Here is a 22,165-nt window from a genome sequence, read left to right as displayed (position 1 = left end):
AATCTAACATGGTATCAGAGCTCAGATCCTAATAAGTTAAACCCCTAATTAATATTAACCCTACCCGACCGGGTATATAGGTCGTAATTGACTCGCTCGACCGAGTATAACTGTCTTAAAGTTCCGAGATTTCTGGCCGATAAGAGCCATCATCTCGAGGAGGGGTATTAAGGGATATGTATCCCACATTGGAAAATCAATGGGACATTAAGTAATATATAAAGGGTTAGGGCCAATCCACTAATTGCCAATTGGTTTTGAGTTGGAAGCCCATAATAAACCCAAATCTAACAAGAATACATTCAACAATATAATATCTTAAAATATTACACCAAAAAAAATATCTTAAAATATTAGCGTCTAATTTAATCCATTACAAATATACTGGTGGTAGAGAAATGGGTATATATTTCAACCATTTTGAGGTAGATATGCTATATATGTTTATATCCTATTGCAAGTTCTTTGAGTGATTTATAACTTTTGAATTGTCTTCTGACGCAACATTTTCACATGTTCATTCTACAGTAGAACACCCCCGCATTTATTCTAATACAAACAAATAGAGATGAATGAACTTTAATTTTTTAGTGTTCGTATACATTTTCGTGATATTAAATTTCCTCCGAAAGTCTTCTGAAACTTACGAGCTTTGAAATTTTCTGTTGGAACCCTGCTACTGCTAGTTTTATTATACTGTTTTTTTTTCTGAAAAATCACTACAAGTATATTTTGAAATGATAAAGTTTTTTTTATTTTATTTTTGTAAACTTGAAATGATAAAGTTGATCTCTACAAATTGGCTATTAGCATGTTTGAACAACGTTAAAAACAATAATGTTATATACATTTTTTGATAGCCACATATATATTATTTTACTTATAATAATTAGAGACTTGACATCCACAACCAAATTAATCTTTACAGAATATGGTTGATAATGCTGAAAGCAATAAGCAACGTAAATAGTATATTGTTGAAATTGTATACTCTGAGCTTTTTTACATGTATATTTTGAATGTGCAATTTAAATTTGATTCGTAAATTTTCAGGAAAAGCGTGTAAAGGTAATGTAGTACGAACCCAATAAATTGCAATGAAGACAACAGTTGTAACAGATGGTAGGGTTCGGCTTACACGGACGACCACTCACGTTCAGGTGCATGCCAATGCGGCAATTGCCTCAAACATTAATTAGCTCAATCTTGATTTTACATAGAAGTCGACAAAAAAATATACATTAGATGTCGACCAAATTAAATAAATAAATAAACAAAATAAATTTCAACTCTGCATAGTGCTTGTTTCTTTCCCTTACGACATAACATAACAGTGTAACTCTTTTTCTCAACAGTGTTAGTGTTTTGTTTGATCTTCATAGTCATACATGGTTTGCTTTTTATATAGTAAATCTATTTGATCAGTTTTTTTTTCCAGAAATACTTAAATGGGTTATTTTGGTAAAAACTAAATACTCAAACTGATTTTAAATTAACGTTCAAATTTTATATCAAAATGCTAATATCATATATATGTCAACTACTTTGAAGTTAGTGACATTAGAGCATCTGCATTAGTGAACTCCATGGGGAGTTCACACAGTTTTCGAAAAAAAAAAAATATTAAAATAAACAAAAGCAATGAACCTCCCTCTTAGAAGTTCACTGCACTGAACCCGGATCATCACTGTAGCGCGGGCTCCACGACACATGGCGGCCCGCGGTTGGTCCGGTTATAAATTTTTTTTTTTTTTTTTTTTTTTAAAAAACAAAAATCAAACAGAAAAAAATAATAATAAAAAAATGCTTTGTGAACCCCTTCCAAGGGGTTCACTAATGCTGATGCTCTTATATTCAAATAATCATTTGAAAGCAACCTCAAAAAGAATGATAACTCATTCTATTTTTGTTTGATTTAAGTTTCCTTGGTTTATTCCTAACTAGTATAAAACAAAAAAACATACAACAACTTAAAAGTCTCCAATATTTTGGAGTCAAAGGATGCAATTTAAAATAGTTTCTAATATCATGCAAACATAAACAAGTAAATACTCACCGCGTTTGGTTGGCTTGGACACTTGGTAAAAAACATACTGTTGAGTTTTTGACAAAGATTGCCCCCTCCACTTGACAACTATATACTAAACTCTCCATATTTGTGTCTCTTCTACTAAATTAAAGCTCATAAGCAGAAACCTTCAAGGTCTTCCCTTTCCTGCACCTCTTTTTTTGTTTTTTTTTAAGAGTTTTTGGCACTAGGAGAGAAGATACAATCAATGGCACCAGAGGAGAATAGCACGTGTGAGCCTTGCAAAACGTTCGGGCAAAAGTGCAGTCATGTCGTGAAGAAACAAAGAACCAAGTTTTATATTCTACGCCGTTGTATCGCTATGTTAGTCTGCTGGCGTGACAACAGCCACGACCGCAACGACTCTTGATTGCTTCTTTTTGGATAAATTATTTTCCTTCTCTACTTAATTAGCATTTTACTCTCTTTTTTCTTTTTCTTTTCGCTCAAAAGACATGTAATTTAGTAGTTTTTCTTGCACTTACTCATTGTGTCATTATCTGAATTCAAAATCCACATAATATATGTCAAGTTCTTTTGGGTTATCTGGGGTTTTCATCTTCATAGTTTTAGAATAATATATACATATATCTATAATCTATGTGCATACGTAATATTTAGAGTAGTTCTTTTTTTTGGTTGCAACTTCATCTTACTTTTTTTTTTGAAAAGGAGAGTAGTTTAGTGATACACCATTAAAGTAAAATTTCTTTATGTGTGTCAAAAGCAACTTCATCTTACTTTTTGTCATACTTGAAGACCAGTATACAAAACAAGTCTGCATATATGACTAAGATTGAGAGGACCATATATAATTTCTTCTGTCAAACTTAAAGACATTAATATATTTCTAGATTATATAACATTTTATAAAAAAATTACGTAGCATCAACCGACTTTCGCTATGAGTATACTTTTAAAAAAGAATATTGTAAGAAGGCAAAATCGAATCCATGAACACGCACTTTGATTACGAGATACATCACAAACTGTAGCAATTTAATTATATTTTGTTAAATTAATTACAAGCAATTTATACATCACCAAATGTGCCAATTCATATGATATTCTGTTTAAAATTCATAATATGTATTGCAGAATTCAAATAAGAAGAAGGGTTATTTTACAAATTACAATTATATTGTAATTCAAGAATTATTTTGAGGATTTTTTGTAAAATAATTGGACACAAATCGATGACGTATTTTCTGCCAAAGCAATCAGCGTGAAGCCCTAAAGTACCGGAAATACATGAAACGTGGGGAAATTCTGGCCTTTCGTATATATATATATATATATATATATATATATATATATATATATTGTTTATTTTCGGTCTTTTTGCATATTCAAAATTTCCTTTTGTTAATTTAAAAACTAAGGATTAAATAATATGTTTCAATATTAAACACTGAATGAGAATAAAAATAGAAGCTGTCTCATATTCTAAAGATAGAAAAATTCTCTGCTTCAGAATAAAACACATCAAAATCATCATCAGGTTCGGAATCATCGTGCAGGTAGACTCCGTCTCTTCTGCAAGTGATAATCTTGTCCTTTCTCTATTCCCTAGCTAGATAGTCGCAAATGACTTTTCCTTCAACAAATATTTTTCTTAAGAAATTATGTATACCTTTAGCAAAAAAAGAAAGAAAATAAATTGTATACATTCGAATGTTCTTTTGCTTAAATTTTTATGACTACTATATAATATTGACTCTTGTCGGTAATATGTTAAATCGAGTTGATACTAACTACCCATTTTCTGCTATATTAAATAAGGGGACCATGTAAAACTCAAAACAAAACTGACGGTCTCACTAGTATAACCGCAGCGATTACAAATACGGTTGTGGATGTTTGCGAATACAGATGGTTGCGGTTTAAAGTATTATTAAAAAAATTGTATGACGTGGCACAGCGGTTAAAAATTAGTGCGTTTGCGAGATATTTACGACTGGTTAACTACCAAATGCATCAGTGGTTAAATAATAAATTAACAATATTTATATTTTATATAATTATAAAAATATTAAAAATCATACTATTATAACAGATATTAAAATTATATTTATAAATTACACTATTGAATTTTTAAAAGAATATAGAAAATACTTTTGTTTTAATAATATAAATTAAAATGTAATACATATTTTAGTATTTATATTATTTCAATATTAAACTTAACTAAATATTTTTATTTTTATATGTATATAGTTTTAAAAAAACTATTTTATCCTCTCGCAATACCGTCACATAAACGCTAGCTGCAACCAACTTTTGAATTTTAGAGGTTCAAAGAGGTTTGTAGTGATTTATAGCGTTTTCCGTAATTGTTACAAAACACTAACAACGCTTTCAACCGCATAAATTGCATTTGTGGGTGTAGCGGGAAAACTAACAATGAAACGTTAATAGTGAATATTATCAAATTTACCACGGAGTTTTGTTATTTCTATTTGAAACGTGCATGTTTGAACTTTGGATAATGATATACAACAATGACATCAGTATAAACCACTAGATGGTCATTTATCTAGAAGTTAATGGATAGTAAAACACCTGAATATACAATTTAATCAACTCCATCTACATTCCATGCATATAATTAATCACTTCACTTATAACATAACCTATTAATATTTTGTTGACACAACAATAACATCAGTATGAACCACTAGATGGTCATTTATCTGGAAGTTAATGGATAGTAAACACACATAAATATACAATTTAATCATCAACTCCATCTACATTCCATGCATATACAGATTAATCACTTCACTTATAACAAAACCTATTAATATTTTGTTGACACAACAACGACATCCGTATAAGCCTAATTTTGTAGAAGTTAATGGATAGTAAAACACATGAAAATACAATTTAATCAACTCCATCTATATTCCATGCATATACAGATTAATCACTTCACTTATAACATGACCTATTAATACTATGTTGACACTATGAAATTAGAAGCAAACTTTGACACTATGAGAAAAGAAGCAAAACTTAGGGATGCATTGCTGACACACACACGCAAAAATAAAATAAAATAATAAGAGATCATATTACTTGATTAGTTGAGGGTAAGACAAAATTAATTATTTTCAGTGACTGCTTTGAAGTTTCAAACTATATAAAAGGTAACCTCCTAAGTGATGATATCAAAAACAAAGAAAATGATAATGTTACTCTACTAATGATAGTTAAGAGATTATTCAGGAGGACTGTATTTTTCCACACGCTAACAAATCATTTAGTACGGCTGCAAACTCTGGATACATACTGAAAATTTCCAACCATGGAATCGAAAGAGAGATAATGGAGTAACAACATTGACTGACGCAAAAATAAATAAAGATGGAGAGAACAGAGATGGAAAATAATTATGAAAAGAAGTTCAGTACGACCTATAAGAGCCCACGTGGTCTTAGTCAAATTCATTCTATTATAAAACAAAACAAATTAAAAGACTATAGTAGGTGGAGTTCCAAAAAAAAAAGGCTAGTAGGTGAATGATCTTGTAGATACATTTTTTTTTATTGCATTACACTTCAATTTAAAATGTTGATCATAAAACTATTTTGAATTTATGAACGATTAGAGAATAAAAGTTAGGATAAGAATCTTAGTAAAACCAACAACGATATCAGATTCGAGGCTACGAAATGACATTTTATTCAATAAAGTTATATTTATTTGCAGTATATATCTAGTAGAGTTTATAGTGAATAAACTGAAAAAAATGTTTAGAAAAAGGTGAGAGATAGTTTTCTTCTAAAAAAACTCTTCTCAAACAGTAAAGAATGGGTTGTTTCTTAACTTCCGCTAGATAGGTAACCATTAGTTTTGTTTGAAGATTTAAATATCCATTAGTTTGCAACCACAAAATGAAAATACACATCCACTAATTTTGAATTTATTTAACTGTTGAGTTACTTGTATTTTCTGTTGCCAGATCAACTTCCATGAAGGAGACATGGGTGGCCTTTGATTGGATTTTGCAACCTATCACCTAATTCATATTATCATCATCATTATTAGGTACTAGTTTAATATTTGTCAATATGTTTGAGCAATGACAAACATCTTAGTGGATTCCCATTTTGATTAAATAGACTAACTGATCATTCAGATGCATGGTATTACTTTAAATAAATTGATGATATTTGTAGATATTTAATACCGGTTCTCTAATATTAATTAATTAAATTCAAAAAATTCCAAATACATTTTTAGGTAAAGACATACCTTTTTGAAAACTGAGGCTAAACGATAGAAGATAGAAGATGTTTGGCTTCAATTTTTTTTTGGTAACACAGAAGATGTTTGGCTTATTTCATTTTTTTTAGCCCCGAGTGATAAAACTTTCTTTACTTTATTTGTATTGTCGCTTTCTTAACATCTCCCACTAGTTTACATCGCTACGTGAGACCTAATATTTGGGTCATATGCTTAAGAAAGCGTTGACGATAGCATGGGAAATCAGTTTTCTTGTTTATTTTATTTTCTCTCTATTGCGACAAGAAGTGATCAGTTTGGCAACACGTACAGTCGTACATGTACACATGCAATTATCTGCCTATAGAGGAGATTTCCACGCTATCCGCAACATATGTCTTGTATTCTTTATGATTAAATATGTTATGAACATATTATTATTCGATACGTTTCCAAAGATAAAAGTTTATCATAAGTAGATTATGGGGGTATAGATGACATATATATTATTCCATAAACAAGCCTCAAAACAGGGTGTGTGTCAGTGTGAGTGTGTTGATTTATCCCCAGCATCCAATGATGTTTGCATAAAATACACTTACAAATTTTCATAGTTATAATCACATAGATACAATACAAAGAGAAAAATATTAGTTATAATCGGTTTGTCTGCGTGCAGCACTCCAAAATATTTATACGTAAAAATGAAGTCGCTCTTTGTATTTCATTTCAAGAGTAAGTGACCATTAATCATGCAAAACCATTATATAAATAATGACCATATGTACATAGCAATAATGCACACATACACGTAGAGAATGCAAACGAATGCTATATGTCAAAAACACTTGCGTAATTGTGCAATTAACAAACTCAGCACACGAAAATGGTCATGTAATCTTTGTTCAACTAAAGCTAATAAATATGTTATTAATAAGCATTTACGATTATACGCTATAAAAGACAATTTGATACAGATCAGTAAGTAACAACGGAGAGATGGTCATAGGCCTCAAATGTCTACCAAAGTTAGTGAGACCGTACTCGTGAAAGCAGCCTTTAACTTCTCGTCAAAATATTCGAATTACATCACTTCAAGCAAAAATTATCTCCTTTAGTCTTTTACGTACTCGCTATCTTCAAAATTTTAACGTAGAAAATAGATATCTTAGGAAAAGAGAATTTTGATGCCATTATCGCATGTATTTTATGTGGGTTAAGTTTACTCTCAATACCAATATAGTATATGATATGAGGTGTCAAACCAACCAAAAAAAAGCATTCAAACACTAAAAATTTAATGTATTTTTAATAAGTGTTCTCAAAGAGTTTATAAATTGTAATCAATCAACAAAACAAAACTCTAAATCAAACAGATGAATACCAAGACAAATAATCAAAAGCTTTTAATCAATGGTTTAAAAGAGGACCCATGGGTTTTAAGCATTTGATCTCAGTTGAATAAGCTCTAAGTTAAGATAGCAAGCGAGCAATCATCAAAAATCCTCAAGTCTAGAACACGGAGATAGATCAATTCTTTTCTAGGACAAAGATCTCTATGTAATCATGCATTAATCATTAAATTTCTTTGGTCTGACACATTCAAACATATATTTGAAACAAGTCTAATAATTATTTAGTAATCTTAACATCAAATCCATTTGGTTAGTCAAGTTAGAGCATAACTAAGTTCATTCAACCATTTTAACAAACACTTTAAGTCATAAAACCACTTAAAATCTAGATTGAAAATGATCAAATCCAATCTAGCCATAAGAACACTTAGATAGCAAGGAAACATGTAATCTAACACTATACATTTTACCCTTTCACTCTCAATCACCCTAAATCAGCATAGCCCATAGATTCAAGAGGATATCACAAATCATCTTGAATACACACTTTAAACTCATGATCAGTTGAAGCATAATCAAGCTTTAAAAGGATAAGATAATCACAAAGTAAACACAAGAGAGAAAGTGGTAATTGCATAAACTTCAAAGATCCAAAAGGTGATTAAGAATACGGCCAACTCTAGCGGAACCACTAGGTGATTTTTTTGGTCTTCTGGTCTTAACAAATACTTACTATTATATATCTTTTCATTATTTTACAGTATTTTTTCTAGTTGCTGCAATATTAAGTAGAGCATTAGTTTTTGTTTTTGAGAAACAAAGGCATTTAATTATTCAAATGAACGAACTAACAAAGGAACTTAATGTTACACGTAAGTACCCGCTAGCTCCATCTCAATTTCAAAAGTTTATCAAAAGTTGCCATTTTGAATGTTCCAAGCTTTAGGCTTCGTACATATACAATTCAAAGTCCATGTTTACATTTACATAATGGAGCAACCGTTAGGGTTCTCGTCGCTGAACATTCCAGGAGGAGCGTTCATGTTAGGATGCGAGTATGGCACGTAACTCTCACTCATGTAATTGTATCCTGAACCTGAATAACTCTGATCTTCTAACGAATACGTCTGACTGTACACATGTCCTTCTTGCCAATACATTGGAGCCGTCTGATACGAATATCCATAATAATCCATTTTCTTCACCATCGCCACCGGTGTACCTCCTCCACCGCCACTTTCCTTCTTCTCAACGCCGTCTCCAGTCTCTTTCTTCTTCTCTCCGCCGTTTCCAGACTCTTTCTTCTTCTCTCCGCCGTCTCCAGACTCTTTCTTCTTCTCTCCGGTGGCTTCAGCTTCTTTCTTATTCTCACCGGTGTCTTCAGCTCCTTTCTTGTTCTCTCCGTGTTCGTTTCCTTCCTTCTTTGCTTCACTATCTCCGGAGGCAGGACGTTCTTTGTTTCCTGCGGTAGGAGCAGCAGCTTCTGTCTTATTATTCTCGGCGGCTCCGTCGTCTATTTTGGCCGGAAGAAGAGGTTCGACAGTTCTTTTGAGTTTCTTTGTGAGGAGAGGCACAAGTTCTTTAACATCCATCATTCCTTTCACTGTCACTATGTCTTTAGTTGCATCAACAGCCACAGTTTCAACCCCTGTTTCAAGTATTTAGCATCATTAAATTTAGTCTTAACTTGGAGTAAGGAAAACAAAAATCAACTTCGTTTGTCTATTAATCTCCCTACCTTTGATTTTCAATATTATTTTCTTGATTTTCTCAATACATCCCTCGCAATGTAGTCTGATCTTTAAAGCCACCAAGCTCTGAACAAAAACAATATAAAGCGAAATCAGTTATACATACTACTTTCTTGTTCTACTTTTTATTTGTAGCTACAAAATAATAATGATTTAATTCATACCTCTTTGGGAGCGGGCGGAGGAGGAGGAGATTAGGAGCCGCTGCCTTATCTCCACCGTCGGATTTCTTCTCTCCAACGGCGGTGGCGGCAGCAGATGCGTCTACTTTTGGCGGTAATGGTGGTGGTGGGTTGGTGAGTACCACCTTTCTCTTCATTTTCTCCTCCAACCTCTCTTGGAGCTTCACCGGATCGATCTTTCCGACCACCGTGAGCTTGTTACCACTCATATCCGCCGTCACATCTTTCACTCCGTCTAAGTGCTTCACCATTCGCTTGATCTTCTTTGCACAACCTCCACAGTGCATATCCACTTTGTAAACAAAGGCGGAGGTAGCAGCCGCGGCGGCCGGGGCAGCAGCAAAATCTCCTTCACTGCTCTTTGGCTTGTTGTCCGTCGTCTCGGCAGAAACTACGGTGGCTGTCTGCTTCTCTTGTTCAACTTTGGCACCTTCTTGTTTCTTCACACATAATTAAACACATGCATCAAGAAAAGTTGTGATAACAAAACAAAAATTGTGATAACAAAAATTTCAAGCCAAGTCAAGCCAAAAAAAATAATAGAAAGCCACTGACCTCTCCCATTCTTGATTGGAGATAAGGATTTTTTTTGAAAGAAAATATTGTAATTGAAGGATTATGAAATGTTTGAACGAGAGTGTGTTGAAGGAGGCAAATGTGTGTGTGTATTTATAGGGAAGAAGAGAGTTGGTTTGTGCGTGGGATTATCGTTATTATATTTGTTACTGAATATTATATTATGGTTTGATGTTACATGATAATATTCATCTTCATATAGTATGATATTATACATGTGTATATTTGTTATGGGCCGAGGTCAGCGACAGTGTGCATTTGACTCCCGTTTGACACAGGTGAATGAGTGATGGTAAGAGACACGAAGGCACCTAGTTCCTGAAAATAATATAAATCATACATGTGTTGCTTTTGAAAACAAAAAGGGTGTCATTTCTCATATTTGACCACTTGATGACTAGAGTCCAGATTAGCCGAATCTGAATCAACTTATACATCCTGTAAGAAACCAACTTCAGTTACATATCACGGTCTTGAATGCGACCTAATCATAGAAGCAATGTAAATATGCCGTTTTTAGTAGTCTTATAAGGTTAAATGAATTTGGTTATTTTATTAATAGCTAGATCTATTCACTCGTAAAAAATGTTCACGAAAATAACGGACAAACTATAATCAGTGGATTCAGATAATAGTAAAATAATCTTGTATTGTAAATTCGTTGCTACTGTCTTGTGACTACGCGGACTAGTTACGAAAACGTCACAAATGTGTCTCAAAAGAGCGACTTTTATACCATCTTTTGTTACGGTTGCATATTTGCAACTACTTATGACTTATTTTTTGTAATTGCAAAATAGTTGCAGATTAGTTTGAAATTAGTCACACATTTTTGCAACTACCATTTGTAGTTGCAAGAGAATCTCAAAATTGATGTTTTCTTGTAGTGTTGTATTTAATTATTTATGCTACTTTGATTTCTAAGATAATTGTGATACTTGAAATATATAAGTGGTACTTTAATTGGATACATAATAAGCTCATTTAACTCATAAAAGATCAGATCCATATTTTAGAATACAAGAATTGAAGAAACCATCGCACATGGTTGTAATTTTTAAGTAGCTTGACCTATTTTTTATAAGTGGTACTACTAGTACATAGACGAATTCTAGGTATGTGTGTGTAACGTGCATATATCAGCAAACTACCAAAAAGAATGTGCATGTATTAATATTTAACTATATGCACATTTCAAAGGAAATGGTTAGATATTTTCGAGTATTAAGAATGTAATCTCCACGTTCCGTTTGAATATACTATTCATTTCACGCAATTCGTACAACACTAATTAATAATTCAGCCAGTTTCAAAATATAAGTAGTTTTATGTAAAAACATTTATATTAAGAAAGTTGTTACTTAAAAAATATTGTTTAATATATAGTTCAACCAATTATAAGAAAAACATACATAATGTTATTGGTTACAAATATCCAATAAAATACAAAATTACATTAACATGTGAAAATAATTTATATTTAAAACAAAAATAAGTTTGGTTCTTTACAGAGAAACTATTGATTTTAAGTTTTTAACTAAATTTGACCCCAAAAAAAAAAGTTTTTAACTAAATAACTTTGATTGAGATTTCACCTCCATGGAACGATGGAAGCTGCGAGGAAGTGTCTATCTAATAAGAACATGAGGAACTGTCTTGTTAACTATGTGAGTTCCGTGAGTGAAAAGTAAATTAATATGTTTTTCAACTGAATTAACAGTATAAATATGTTTTTTTCAACAGAATCAACAGTAAAAAAATGTCTCAAAGAGTAGCGTAATTGTGTTCCATTCCTCCTTTTACATTATGTCAAAATCACGTTTCATTGCGTTTTGTTGAATTTGTTTCTTCTGATCCAATAAATGACATAATTATGAAACTATAGTTATGAATTTGTAAGATTTGTCTTTATTTCATGTGTTTTTAGAGTCCAAAAATCTATTTCTCTTCATATTTACTCCAAATTTTATCTAACCTATTAAACTTATAAAATGACTCATCCATAATAATCTTATACTGTAAATCAGATTTTAAATTTAAATAAATGACTCATGTTGTGCAGAAAAAAAAAAGACTCATCGAATCCTTTCGTGCTGTCAAAAATGTAAACGAGGCCAAGTTAATAATCCATGGGCCTTTGTAAAGCCTTTGAATTAAGATGGGCCTCACGTCAGCCACATGGTTAACATTCAAACCGCCAAAATTAGGTTAATACGCAAAGCAAGACTCTGCTAGGGCTTCTCTTCCGCATCGTCGTCTCCATCTCCTCCTCGTGTAGCTTCTTCTCTAAACCGTAAGTTTTATTTTCTTGATATATATGAAACTCGGTTAGATTCTTACAATTCGAACACTGATGGTTTCGATTTCACCAACACTTAGGAATATAAAATGGGTAGATGTCCGACGAGGAAGGTGAAGAAGAGGCGTTTGTCTCACAAAACAGCTCGTCGCGACAAATTCGAAGTCAAAGGCGACGATTTAGTGTACACTGAGCTGCGTAAACCAGAGACGGAGACAAAGCCTTTGGAGCTTAACGAGGATTTGCCTGGGATGGGTCAATTCTACTGCTTGCATTGCGAGTAAGATGTTTTATTAATTCTAGTTTTTTTTTTCTGATGATATGTTATGTTTGAATCAGATGTCTGTGTGTTTCTCTGATTCAGTTGTGTTTTTGTCATAAATTGATATGTTTCTCTAGTCTTTGTTTGGATCCTTGACATTTATGTTTCCGGTTATGTTCCAGATTGATTCATTTGTTTTGTTTGAATCAGGCATATGTGTGTTTTGTCTGATGCAGTTGTGTTTTTTTTTGTCGTGACTTGATATGTTTCAGTCGGTATTTCTCCAAGGCGTCTGTGCGAGATGATCATTTCAAGACGAAGAAACATAAGAAGCGGTAAGTGGAATCCTTCCTCGTCTTGCTTTTTGATTAAGTTTGATTAACGGTCATTAGACTTACGACATTATATCTGTCCTGCTTGTCTGATGTTTAAACTGTTAAAAAGTCTGACCAATTGCTATTTTTATTACTTAAAATACGTCCTGCTTGTGATGTTAATCAAGCTCTGAAAAACTATGAGCAATTGTTATTTTTTTATACCTTTCTTTGATTGTATTTTTGATCTACGCATGCCCCCCTTGATTTGAAGGTTAATTGAGCCTAATAATTATTAGTAATGCTGTTTGAATAACTTGGTTTTGTGTGTGCCTGAACTGATTGGACTTTGTTTTCTCCATTTGGATTGTTTATGATTGTTGCAGTGTGAAGATAATGAATGGACCAGCGCCACACTCACAACTCGATGCAGATTTAGCCGCTGGAATGGGAATGCCGGACAATGGTCCAAAGCTCATGGCTGCTTGAGTTTACTTCAGTTTTGTTTTTTTTTTGTTTCGTTTCTTTTCTCATTAGTCTACAGTTTATGGAAACCTAGATTGTTGTTGGTAGAGATGGTCCTTAGTAGTTAAACTATATAAATCCTAAATTAATCATTTGCGTTTTTTGTTCTGAGTACCCGTATCAAAAATGTCAATGGAACATCCTTCTTCTGAACCAGCTTCTTTAACGCTTCTTGCTAAAATTGGAGACATGCGATATTTCTATTTAAGTCGTTAACCTCAAACAAGCTTCACAAGGCCACAACATCTCATGTTCACGATACGCATAGGATTGCAACGAATGTCATATTGGTAATTAATTAATTGTATGAATCAAGCCAGACCTGAGTGTAGAAACCTTAACCAGACTAGCACCACATTGAAAACTAGTTAGATATATTAAAAATATGAAACTTCTAGATATCTCCAATTCAAAACATGACATTTTTCAATTTAGAGACAATTTAAATAGTGATTTTTTTTAACATTATGGGAAAATCGCATTTTAAAATGTTATTTTCTGATTCTAAAGGTTTAAAGTGTTAACCTTTGCCACTTTGGTGGTTTAAAATGAGATTTTAATATATTAATCATTCTTTACATCCTATCATTTTTTCGTTTATATTTTAAATGTAAATTAAAATCTATCTAATTTGATTACTCGTTCCTATATCCAAAAGTTTTTGTTGAACAAGATTGTGGAGAAACCTATTCGTGTATCATGTCTACAGTTATTCTTACCTTCCTTTAATTTCTCTACGAGTGAACTACACATGTGCCGAATGATGAGCTACATGCTTCTTAATTCTTAATTATCCCCCACTATAACTTCCAAGTATGTATTGCATTACAACTAAAACAAACAAGTCGCCATCATCGTCATTTAAATGCATACATGTATTTATGGTCTCACGCGTGTGTTACACAAAGAAACGAAATCAAGAATTGCTCATAGAAAGTCATATATACACAAATGAAAATGTTGTCTTTTCATTTCTTTTTGTTCTTTTGCTTTGTGTTTTCTCATCATCATCATCTCGTCTAATGTCCTTTTTGGACCCATCTTCTTTCTCTCATTTTCTGTTTTCTCATTTTCATCATTTTGTTCCCCACGTATGTTCGTGTGTCTATGTATCAAAGCATCCCTTTTCGACAATATTGTCAAAAAAATTCTATCAGCTTTTGTATGTATTTACTTTACTTATCATGATCTACTTCAAAAAGCCATGATTTCTCCCCAAGAGGATTTTAAAATAAAGTTGTAGCCCCACAACATTCAAAAACTCATCAAACCTATACGATTATAAAACTTAAAAGATCATATTTCGTCACTTCTTTTGTCCAGGACGGATCTCATGATTCTAAAGTTAGTCTTATCCTGAAATCTAGAACAAACCAAATGAATGTGTATATTATGTAACATCGTGTGCACTCAATGACTAAGACTATACGGGTTCTCAAAACTGATTTAGTATTCTATTACAATTATGAATTATAATATGATGACTGAAAATTATAATATCGTGAGGACCTATGTTAAGCGGTTTTATTTACATTTTACACTACACTTGAAAATTTATATCTGACGATTATATTTGCACATCATAGTCAAAAGATTTTTTTAGAAACATTTTTCCATTAATTTGTATTATTGTATATGCCAAATTTTGCAATGTATAATTATTAATAAACATTTAATTAAACCATTCACTGACAGTACAATTTTATGATCAAGATAAAACTGATCTCAAATTTTTATCTTTCGTTAGAGTTATGCATCGGCCACTGTTTTCATCTTCACATCACTAGGAAGGCTCGTAGATTGCTTAGGGATAAGTTGATATTACACAGATGAACAATTAGATTACTCATAATAATACACAATAATAATAATACTATACCATCAATTCTGAAACGTAGTTCCAAAAATAAAGTAACCTCAAAATTACAACATAAAAAGAAGAAAAATGAGCTCGCAGAGTTTATACAGAACATGTTCTAGTGCGTGTTGTTTCTTTTGACTCTGTTCTCTCTTCTTCTATATGACCAAAGTAGCAAGTACTAAGCATCATCTTCCTTAACCCTAGAACTCGACCCTGACGTCATACCAATCACCTGAGTATGCGTAAACCTCTGCAACTGTATCATCCTCGCGTAGATTCCATCGGGATAGTTCTTGAGAAGATGCGAATGCGACCCTTGTTCTGCAACTTTACCATCATCAATCACCGCGATAACATGTGCGTTCCTTATTGTAGACAACCTATGAGCCACAACAATAGATGTTCTACCAGAACAAGCCTGGTCCAATGCTTCTTGCACCGACCTCTCTGACTCTGCATCAAGAGCACTTGTGGCCTCATCGAGCAGCATGATCTCTGCCTTCCTCACCAAGGCACGTGCTATCGCTATCCTCTGTTTCTGTCCTCCCGACAGCTGAACGCCTCTCTCTCCGACATAAGTCTTGTAGCCATCAGGCAACGCGGATATGAACTTGTGCGCGCTGGCTAGCGTTGCGGCTTGTATGATCTCTGCTTCTGTCGCGCATTCGTGTCCGTATGCGATGTTTTCGTATATTGTCGTGCCGAACAAGCAAGGCTCTTGAGGGACTATGGCTATGTGTTTCCTTATGGCCTTCAAATTGTACTTCCTTATGTCTTTACCGTCTATCAAGACTCGGCCTGAGGACGGTTCGTAGAATCTCTGGATCAGGGAGATGACTGAGCTTTTACCGCACCCGCTCGGACCGACAAGGGCCAAAGTCTTGCCAGCTCTAGCGCGAAGGCTAAGGTCACGGAAAACTTGAATGTCTGGTCTAGAAGGGTAAGAGAAATCAATGTGTTTCAGCTCCACTTCGCCGCGTAACCGGTCTGGAACCGGCGTGGTGTCAAGATCATCCGGTTCGATCTCGGTTTTTCGATCAAGAAGTTCGAAAACCGACCTCATTGCCTGACCACCTTTGATGAAATCAGGAGCTAATGTGAGCGTCTCTGCTGCGCCATTAGCTGAGACCATCAGAACCATGAAGACTCTTATGGTTTTGGAGAAGTCGGAGATTCCGTGTTTCACAAGCCACGACGCGTACCATAGCCCTAGAGCGTAAGATGCGTAGAGACAGAACTGAGCTACACCGTAGCCACTTCCAGCTATCTGTCCTTTCCAGAAGCAGCGTTTCAACGGTGGTTCGAGGTTTGCAGTGTAGAGACGAACAATCTTTGCTTCCGAGTTAAAGGCTGCGACTGTTCTGACATTAGCTATGGCTTCACCAGCGAGCTGTGTTCCCTTGGCATGCGCTGCTTCAAGGTCTCCAGAGAATCCAGTCATGAACATTTTCTGACAAAATAAAAGAGTTTCAGTTTCAGATGAAAGAACTACAAATAGGAGTGTTCATTTAACTTTGCAAGTACCAGTGTTTTTAAAACCGGAAAGACCTGATTGTTGAACCAAGATCATGAACCGAGATTACGTACTTTAAATTATTTAACCGGATAAAAACCATTAAAACTATCAAAATCATGAACAGGATGAACAAAAAAATTAGTTTATATTTATAATATCTTATATTTGATGTATATTTTTATTCTAATTACTATCATATTTACCATAATTATTTTAAGTTTATATATATTGTGAATTAGGTTCAAGCCGGTTGAACAATATTGAACTGTGATCTAATACCTATCCGGTTCAGTTTCTGGTTCCGGTTCGGTTTTAGAAACATTGGCAAGAAGACAAACCTGTAAGACGGTTGCAGCAACAACTACAGGGAAGACTGCGACCAAGACGAGAGCGAGTCTCCATTGCAGAACAAACCCAGCAGTGCAAGCAACAAGCATCAAAGCTGTGTTCTGCACAATGACAGAGATCCTATCTCCTATAGCTGATCTCACGTTATTAGCATCAAGAGCCAACCTCGCCGAGATTCTCGCGCTCTCATTCTCCTCTTGATCAAACCAAGCCATCTCGTTCTTAAGCACAGCGGTAAGCATCTTCTCACGGACCCTCTTGGTGAGATTCTCCCCCACAATGTCCCAGAAAGAATGCTGGAGCGTGTTGAATATAAGAGCCGCAGAAGAGAGACCGATCAAGAGGTAACAGTACTTATCAATTTGCTTGATCATGTAGTTGTGGTCCGGGTTGTAGTAGATGCTTAGGACCGCGCTGAGGACATACGCAAAGAAGGCGCTGAGCGAGCCGCAGATGACAGAGCCGACAGAACCGACGAGAGCGTATTTCCACTCCGGAGAGTTCATTTTCGCTAGCCGCCAGAAGGAGTTGGCTTGGTCCTTGAATGGTAGCTTATCGTGTCGGTAGTTTGGGTATGAAGAAGCTTCGACGGAGAGGCTGAAGTCAGTAGTTGAGAAGTCGGAGAGTCTCCGCGAGTACGGTGACCTTCCATAAGAAGAGTTCCGAGCTATTATCGGTGAGCTAACCGAGTTTCTAGCACTAGACGGTCTGCAACAACAAGTAGAAGAATAACATTAAAGCATATCTCACCCAAACAAAAGCAAAATGAATCGGAACATACCTAGCACTACTCTTTCTTGCGTTGTTCATAGCGGTTTCATGAGCTGCCTCTTGCATTTTAATAAGCTTAGAGTAGATACCATTCTCTCCCTTGGCGAAAAGCTCGTCGTGAGTACCAATCTCAGAGACACTTCCTTGCTGAAGCACAGCCACAAGGTCAGCTTTGCGGATGGTGGAGAGGCGGTGAGCGATGATTAGAGTCGTCCTTCCGATCATGAACCGGTCCAAAGCTTCTTGCACTAGCTTCTCTGATTCAGAATCCAAAGCGCTTGTGGCCTCGTCTAGTAAAAGTATCGCCGGGTTCTTTAACATGGCTCTGGCGATGGCTATTCTTTGCTTCTGTCCACCTGAAAGTTGCAGTCCTCTCTCCCCAACCTGGACATTATGTTACATTACCAAATGAGTATGAATAAACTTAACTGTAATAATGGTTGATGGTCTTCAAGTTAAAGAATAATAATGAAACATATAAAAGTGTCTACATCAACACACATGACTGAAACTACTTGTCACATGCGTTGTTGACCAAACCCATGTGGCTCTGTTATAAATGCTTTTTCATGACCACTCTTTTGACTTTCGAAAATACATTAAACTAATGAAAAATTTAAAGAACACAGATTCTAAAAACCATTTATGAACCATGTGACCCAGACCTGTGTGTCGAAGCCATCAGGTAGTTTGATGATGAAGGAATGAGCATTTGCGACTCGAGCTGCTTCTTCTACCTCGACTTGATCTGCGTCTGGACGTCCTAAGAGTATATTCTCTTTGATGGAAGTGGCGAACAAGGCTGGTTCTTGGCTCACAAGACCGATCTGTTGTCTTAACCATTTGAGCTTCAGTGTCTTCAGGTCGTGCCCATCTAGTAAAACTTGTCCTGAAGAGATCAAAACGTGTTAAAACAAACAATGCTCGAGCATAAGTAACAGAACCTGTTGGAGATTTAGTTTAACCTGAGGTCGGGTCGTAAAACCGCTCGATAAGCGAAACGACAGTGCTTTTGCCCGAACCACTGCTTCCGACCAAAGCTATAGTCTTCCCGGCGGGAACAGAGAGTGTGAAGTCGTTAAGGATCTTAACATCTGGTCTTGACGGGTACGAAAAGTCAACGTTTTTAAGCTCGACAAGACCCGTGACAGACTCTAGCTCCACGCCGGACTCGCTGTTACGCTCTATCGTCGGCTTGTGATCAATGATTCTAAAGATCTTTGCAGCTGCAACTTTAGCTTTCGCAAACGCAGCCATGCTCGGTACTGATTGTCCCAACCCCCTTTAAAAACAAGAATCAAGAACTCAATAAAATAAAATAAAACAATCATTTTAATCAAATGATGAAGAAAACAGAGAGAAGAGTGCTTACAAGCCACCGATCATGACGGCGAACATGGTGGCTATAGCGAGGCCACCGTTGGTCAAATGGTGGCGGACGAGATAGCCACCGTACCAGAGCAAGAGAGCGTAGCAACAGAAGACGACGAAGTAAGTCGCGCCAAGTCCCATTCCTTTAGCGAAACCTGTTTTGTAACCGAGTTTCTGAGCTGTCTTCAAAGCTGATGAGTAAGCTTGAGAGGCTCTTGATTCTCCGACAAAAGCCATTACTACCCTGATCTGTACCACTGTCTGCTCAGAACAAAACAAAACAAAACCAAACCCAGATGTAAAGAAATGATTTTGATCACTGGATCAAGAAAAAAAAATAGAAACTTTTTTTCGTTCTTGGGATCTGTGCACTCTACCTGTTCGACGATATTACCAGCTTGTGAAAGAGACTCTTGACTCTTGTTAGAGAGCTTAGAGAGAGTTGTGGTGTGGATTCCTCCGATCACAGCTATCAACGGAACCACCGCGATAGTCACCAACGCTAGTTGCCACACCGCCGTGAAACCCACGATGAATCCCGACACAAAAGTCGCCATGTAATGGATGAAGTTACCCAACTGAGATTCAAGATTCAGATCAGATCAGATGAGGAAGAAGAACAGAGCAAAAAAAAAAAAGATAAATTTTTTTTAGCTTACTTTCTCGCTGATGGCGTCTTGAACCATAACAGCGTCGGTGTTAATGGCGGAGACAACATCTGAAGTTCGAACCTCTGTGTCGAAGAACTGAATGTCTTGGTTTAAAGCAGCTTCTAAGTACTTTATCCTCATCTTCGTTGTTTGTCTCTCTCCAGTCCACATCCAACACGAAATCTCTGCAAACACAACGAGTTTTTTTAAAAAAAAATCGAATCTTGCTCACGGATCAAGAAACATAAAAGTTTTAATTTCTCTTTCACCTGCCCAGGAGGAAGCCCAGATTGCAGCACCAACGACAAGAAAGTAAAGCGCATACTGTTGTAATAAGCAAGTTTTTAGATTAGTGTTGTAAATGATCTGAGACAAAAAAACAGAGAGATTTAAAGTTTGTTGTACCTTGAGAACTTCTTGCATCATCTTGTCGACGTTATTAGCGTTAGAACCGAAGGAGTTCACGAGATCGGCGAAGAATCTGAGGAACAGAGGCAAAGAGCAGCCGTGGACGAAAGCACCAACAGAGCCAATTGTCATCAGTACATAATCTAACCCATCTGCGAATCTGAAAAGCTCTTTGAACGCAACTCCACGAATCTCTGCTTTTTTAGGCTCCTCAACTGTTGCCGGAGGAGGAGGAGGAGGAGTACCACCGCCGTTTTCCATCTCCGGCGGATGTTCTTGGAGCTCTGTTTCTGGGTTTCTTGAGTTGCTGTTACTATTTGAGGAAGGTTCAGGGAGAAGCTCAAGTCCTTGCATTTCGGACCAACGCCATTGTTCTAATGACTTTATTTCTTCTTCTATCTGAACAGATTCTTGGGACATTTTGTGTATATGTTTTGCTACTTTGCTTTATAGAGAGCCTCAAAAACCACAACAGCTCTCAGAAAAAAGAAAAAAGAAAATATTCTTTTAAAATTTTTCTTATAAATATATATAAATTTAAAATTAAATTAAGACACCGTAGCTTCTTCTTCACAACACTTATTTTTATAATCCCATCTTCGTTTTCCTCCGCTCTATATGCTTTCTCCCACACTAATCCCACTTCCGTTTTTGTTATTTAATTAATTCTCTATTTATTAACCTTTTTAACGGTTTGATATTTTTTTATATAGTACTATCCTATTGGTCAGTCAATTTGTGTATTTATGCTCTTCTCACAGATTTTTACTATCTGGTTATTAGTCACTCAATTTGTGTATTTATTTTTGACCAATTTTGTAAAGAAGATATATAGATTGCCAAAAATTGAGTTTTCGTGCAGTGATTTTCACTTTTTTCAGCCCACGCTTGATGTTTTTAATTTCCTTTTCCACATTTGTTTCCATGTTCTTGGATCTGTTTGCTTAGTGGGTCTTTTTTATTTTGTTGCAAAAACAAAGTTAAGCAAATTATTTATTTTGTTATTGCGGTTTCTTAATACGTAGAAAACATAGAAAGCGACTGATGATGGAAGAGATAGAGAGAGAGAATGAGATTGATGGAATCCGACATAGAACACTGTTCTGTAATGGAGATAAGTTTTTGACACACTACAGTTCTGCTCTTTTGTTTAGTCCAAAATTTTTTTTTGTATATAAAATTGTCACTGTAAAAAGGGAATTTTTACTTCTTTTCTGTATAATTAATTTCTTAACATCAGATTAAGAAAAAGAAGAAAACATTCACTTCTTTTCTTATTGACCAACTATGGTAGGTACAATTATTATCAATTATGTTTGTTGTTAGATCTTGAAAATGCGGACAGTAGTAGTCATAATCTGCATCACCAACTAAAGAAAACTTACAATGAAAAACCATTTGCTTCATAAATTGCTTGTAGAATTTTGTTCTATTATTATATAAAAAAACTTTTGGGATCAATTTTGCATGATTGGAGAGATTCCACTTGGAGTTTCATCTATCAGATGTGGACGAACATATCTGCAAAGTTATTGATGGATGGTTCTATGAACCACAGCTCGAATGCAACTCCCCTTAAACTTAAACTTTTATGGTGTAAATGTTTTTGCAGTGAGAAATGCTGCAATGCATAAGATTAAACCATCAACGATAATGTTAAAGCTAGAATAATTAATTATAT

The 22,165-nt window shown here is 35.0% G+C and overlaps 3 protein-coding genes and 1 pseudogene across 5 annotated transcripts; 2 read left to right on the top strand and 2 right to left on the bottom strand.

Moving 5' to 3' along the window:
- Window positions 1-106: 106 nt before the first annotated feature.
- LOC103857649 lies at window positions 107-6,949 on the top strand. The gene has a single exon (XM_033287196.1). It carries the CDS (start codon window positions 2,277-2,279, stop codon window positions 2,436-2,438), a length of 162 nt encoding a protein of 53 aa, XP_033143087.1. The 5' UTR covers window positions 107-2,276; the 3' UTR covers window positions 2,439-6,949.
- Window positions 6,950-8,544: 1,595 nt separating this feature from the next.
- LOC103857648 lies at window positions 8,545-12,103 on the bottom strand (annotated as a pseudogene).
- Window positions 12,104-12,347: 244 nt separating this feature from the next.
- Window positions 12,348-13,709, top strand: LOC103857646 (zinc finger protein 593 homolog). 2 transcript variants are annotated; one of them, XM_009134856.3, is made up of 4 exons: window positions 12,348-12,452; window positions 12,539-12,738; window positions 12,993-13,055; window positions 13,421-13,673. In XM_009134856.3, the coding sequence occupies exons 2-4, from the start codon at window positions 12,548-12,550 to the stop codon at window positions 13,521-13,523; spliced, it is 357 nt and encodes a 118-aa protein (XP_009133104.1). In that variant the 5' UTR covers window positions 12,348-12,452; window positions 12,539-12,547; the 3' UTR covers window positions 13,524-13,673. The 2 variants fall into 2 exon arrangements, with proteins under 2 accessions (XP_009133104.1, XP_033143086.1); XM_033287195.1 differs by having other exon boundaries at window positions 12,396-12,452; window positions 12,545-12,738; window positions 13,421-13,709.
- A 1,657-nt stretch (window positions 13,710-15,366) lies between these two features.
- On the bottom strand, window positions 15,367-21,020 carry LOC103857645 (ABC transporter B family member 1). Of its 2 annotated transcripts, NM_001302057.1 has the most exon segments (11): window positions 15,367-16,870; window positions 17,275-17,992; window positions 18,066-18,439; window positions 18,721-18,944; window positions 19,021-19,337; window positions 19,428-19,687; window positions 19,804-19,929; window positions 19,981-20,004; window positions 20,086-20,261; window positions 20,346-20,400; window positions 20,482-20,902. In NM_001302057.1, coding segments are annotated over 11 exon segments (3,903 nt in total). In that variant the 5' UTR covers window positions 20,839-20,902; the 3' UTR covers window positions 15,367-15,598.
- Between the last annotated feature and the right edge of the window lie 1,145 nt (window positions 21,021-22,165).

This window comes from Brassica rapa, chromosome A03 (assembly GCF_000309985.2).
Source record: "Brassica rapa cultivar Chiifu-401-42 chromosome A03, CAAS_Brap_v3.01, whole genome shotgun sequence".
Classification (NCBI taxonomy): domain Eukaryota; kingdom Viridiplantae; phylum Streptophyta; class Magnoliopsida; order Brassicales; family Brassicaceae; genus Brassica; species Brassica rapa.
The sequence above is the reverse complement of the archived record's forward strand: the minus strand, read 5'-3'. Positions and strand labels throughout refer to the sequence as shown.

Coding starts and splice junctions, on each gene's coding strand:
- LOC103857649 (XM_033287196.1), top strand. CDS start 2,277: ATGGCACCAGAGGAGAATAGCACGTGTGAGCCTTGCAAAACGTTCGGG.
- LOC103857645 (XM_009134855.3), bottom strand. CDS start 20,904: ATGTCCCAAGAATCTGTTCAGATAGAAGAAGAAATAAAGTCATTAGAA. Junction 20,262..20,345: donor CTGGGCTTCCTCCTGGGCAG/GTGAAAGAGAAA, acceptor TTGTGTTTGCAG/AGATTTCGTGTTGGATGTGG. Junction 19,688..19,803: donor CTGGTAATATCGTCGAACAG/GTAGAGTGCACA, acceptor TGTTCTGAGCAG/ACAGTGGTACAGATCAGGGT.
- LOC103857646 (XM_033287195.1), top strand. CDS start 12,548: ATGGGTAGATGTCCGACGAGGAAGGTGAAGAAGAGGCGTTTGTCTCAC. Junction 12,739..12,992: donor TTCTACTGCTTGCATTGCGA/GTAAGATGTTTT, acceptor GATATGTTTCAG/TCGGTATTTCTCCAAGGCGT. Junction 13,056..13,420: donor ACGAAGAAACATAAGAAGCG/GTAAGTGGAATC, acceptor TGATTGTTGCAG/TGTGAAGATAATGAATGGAC.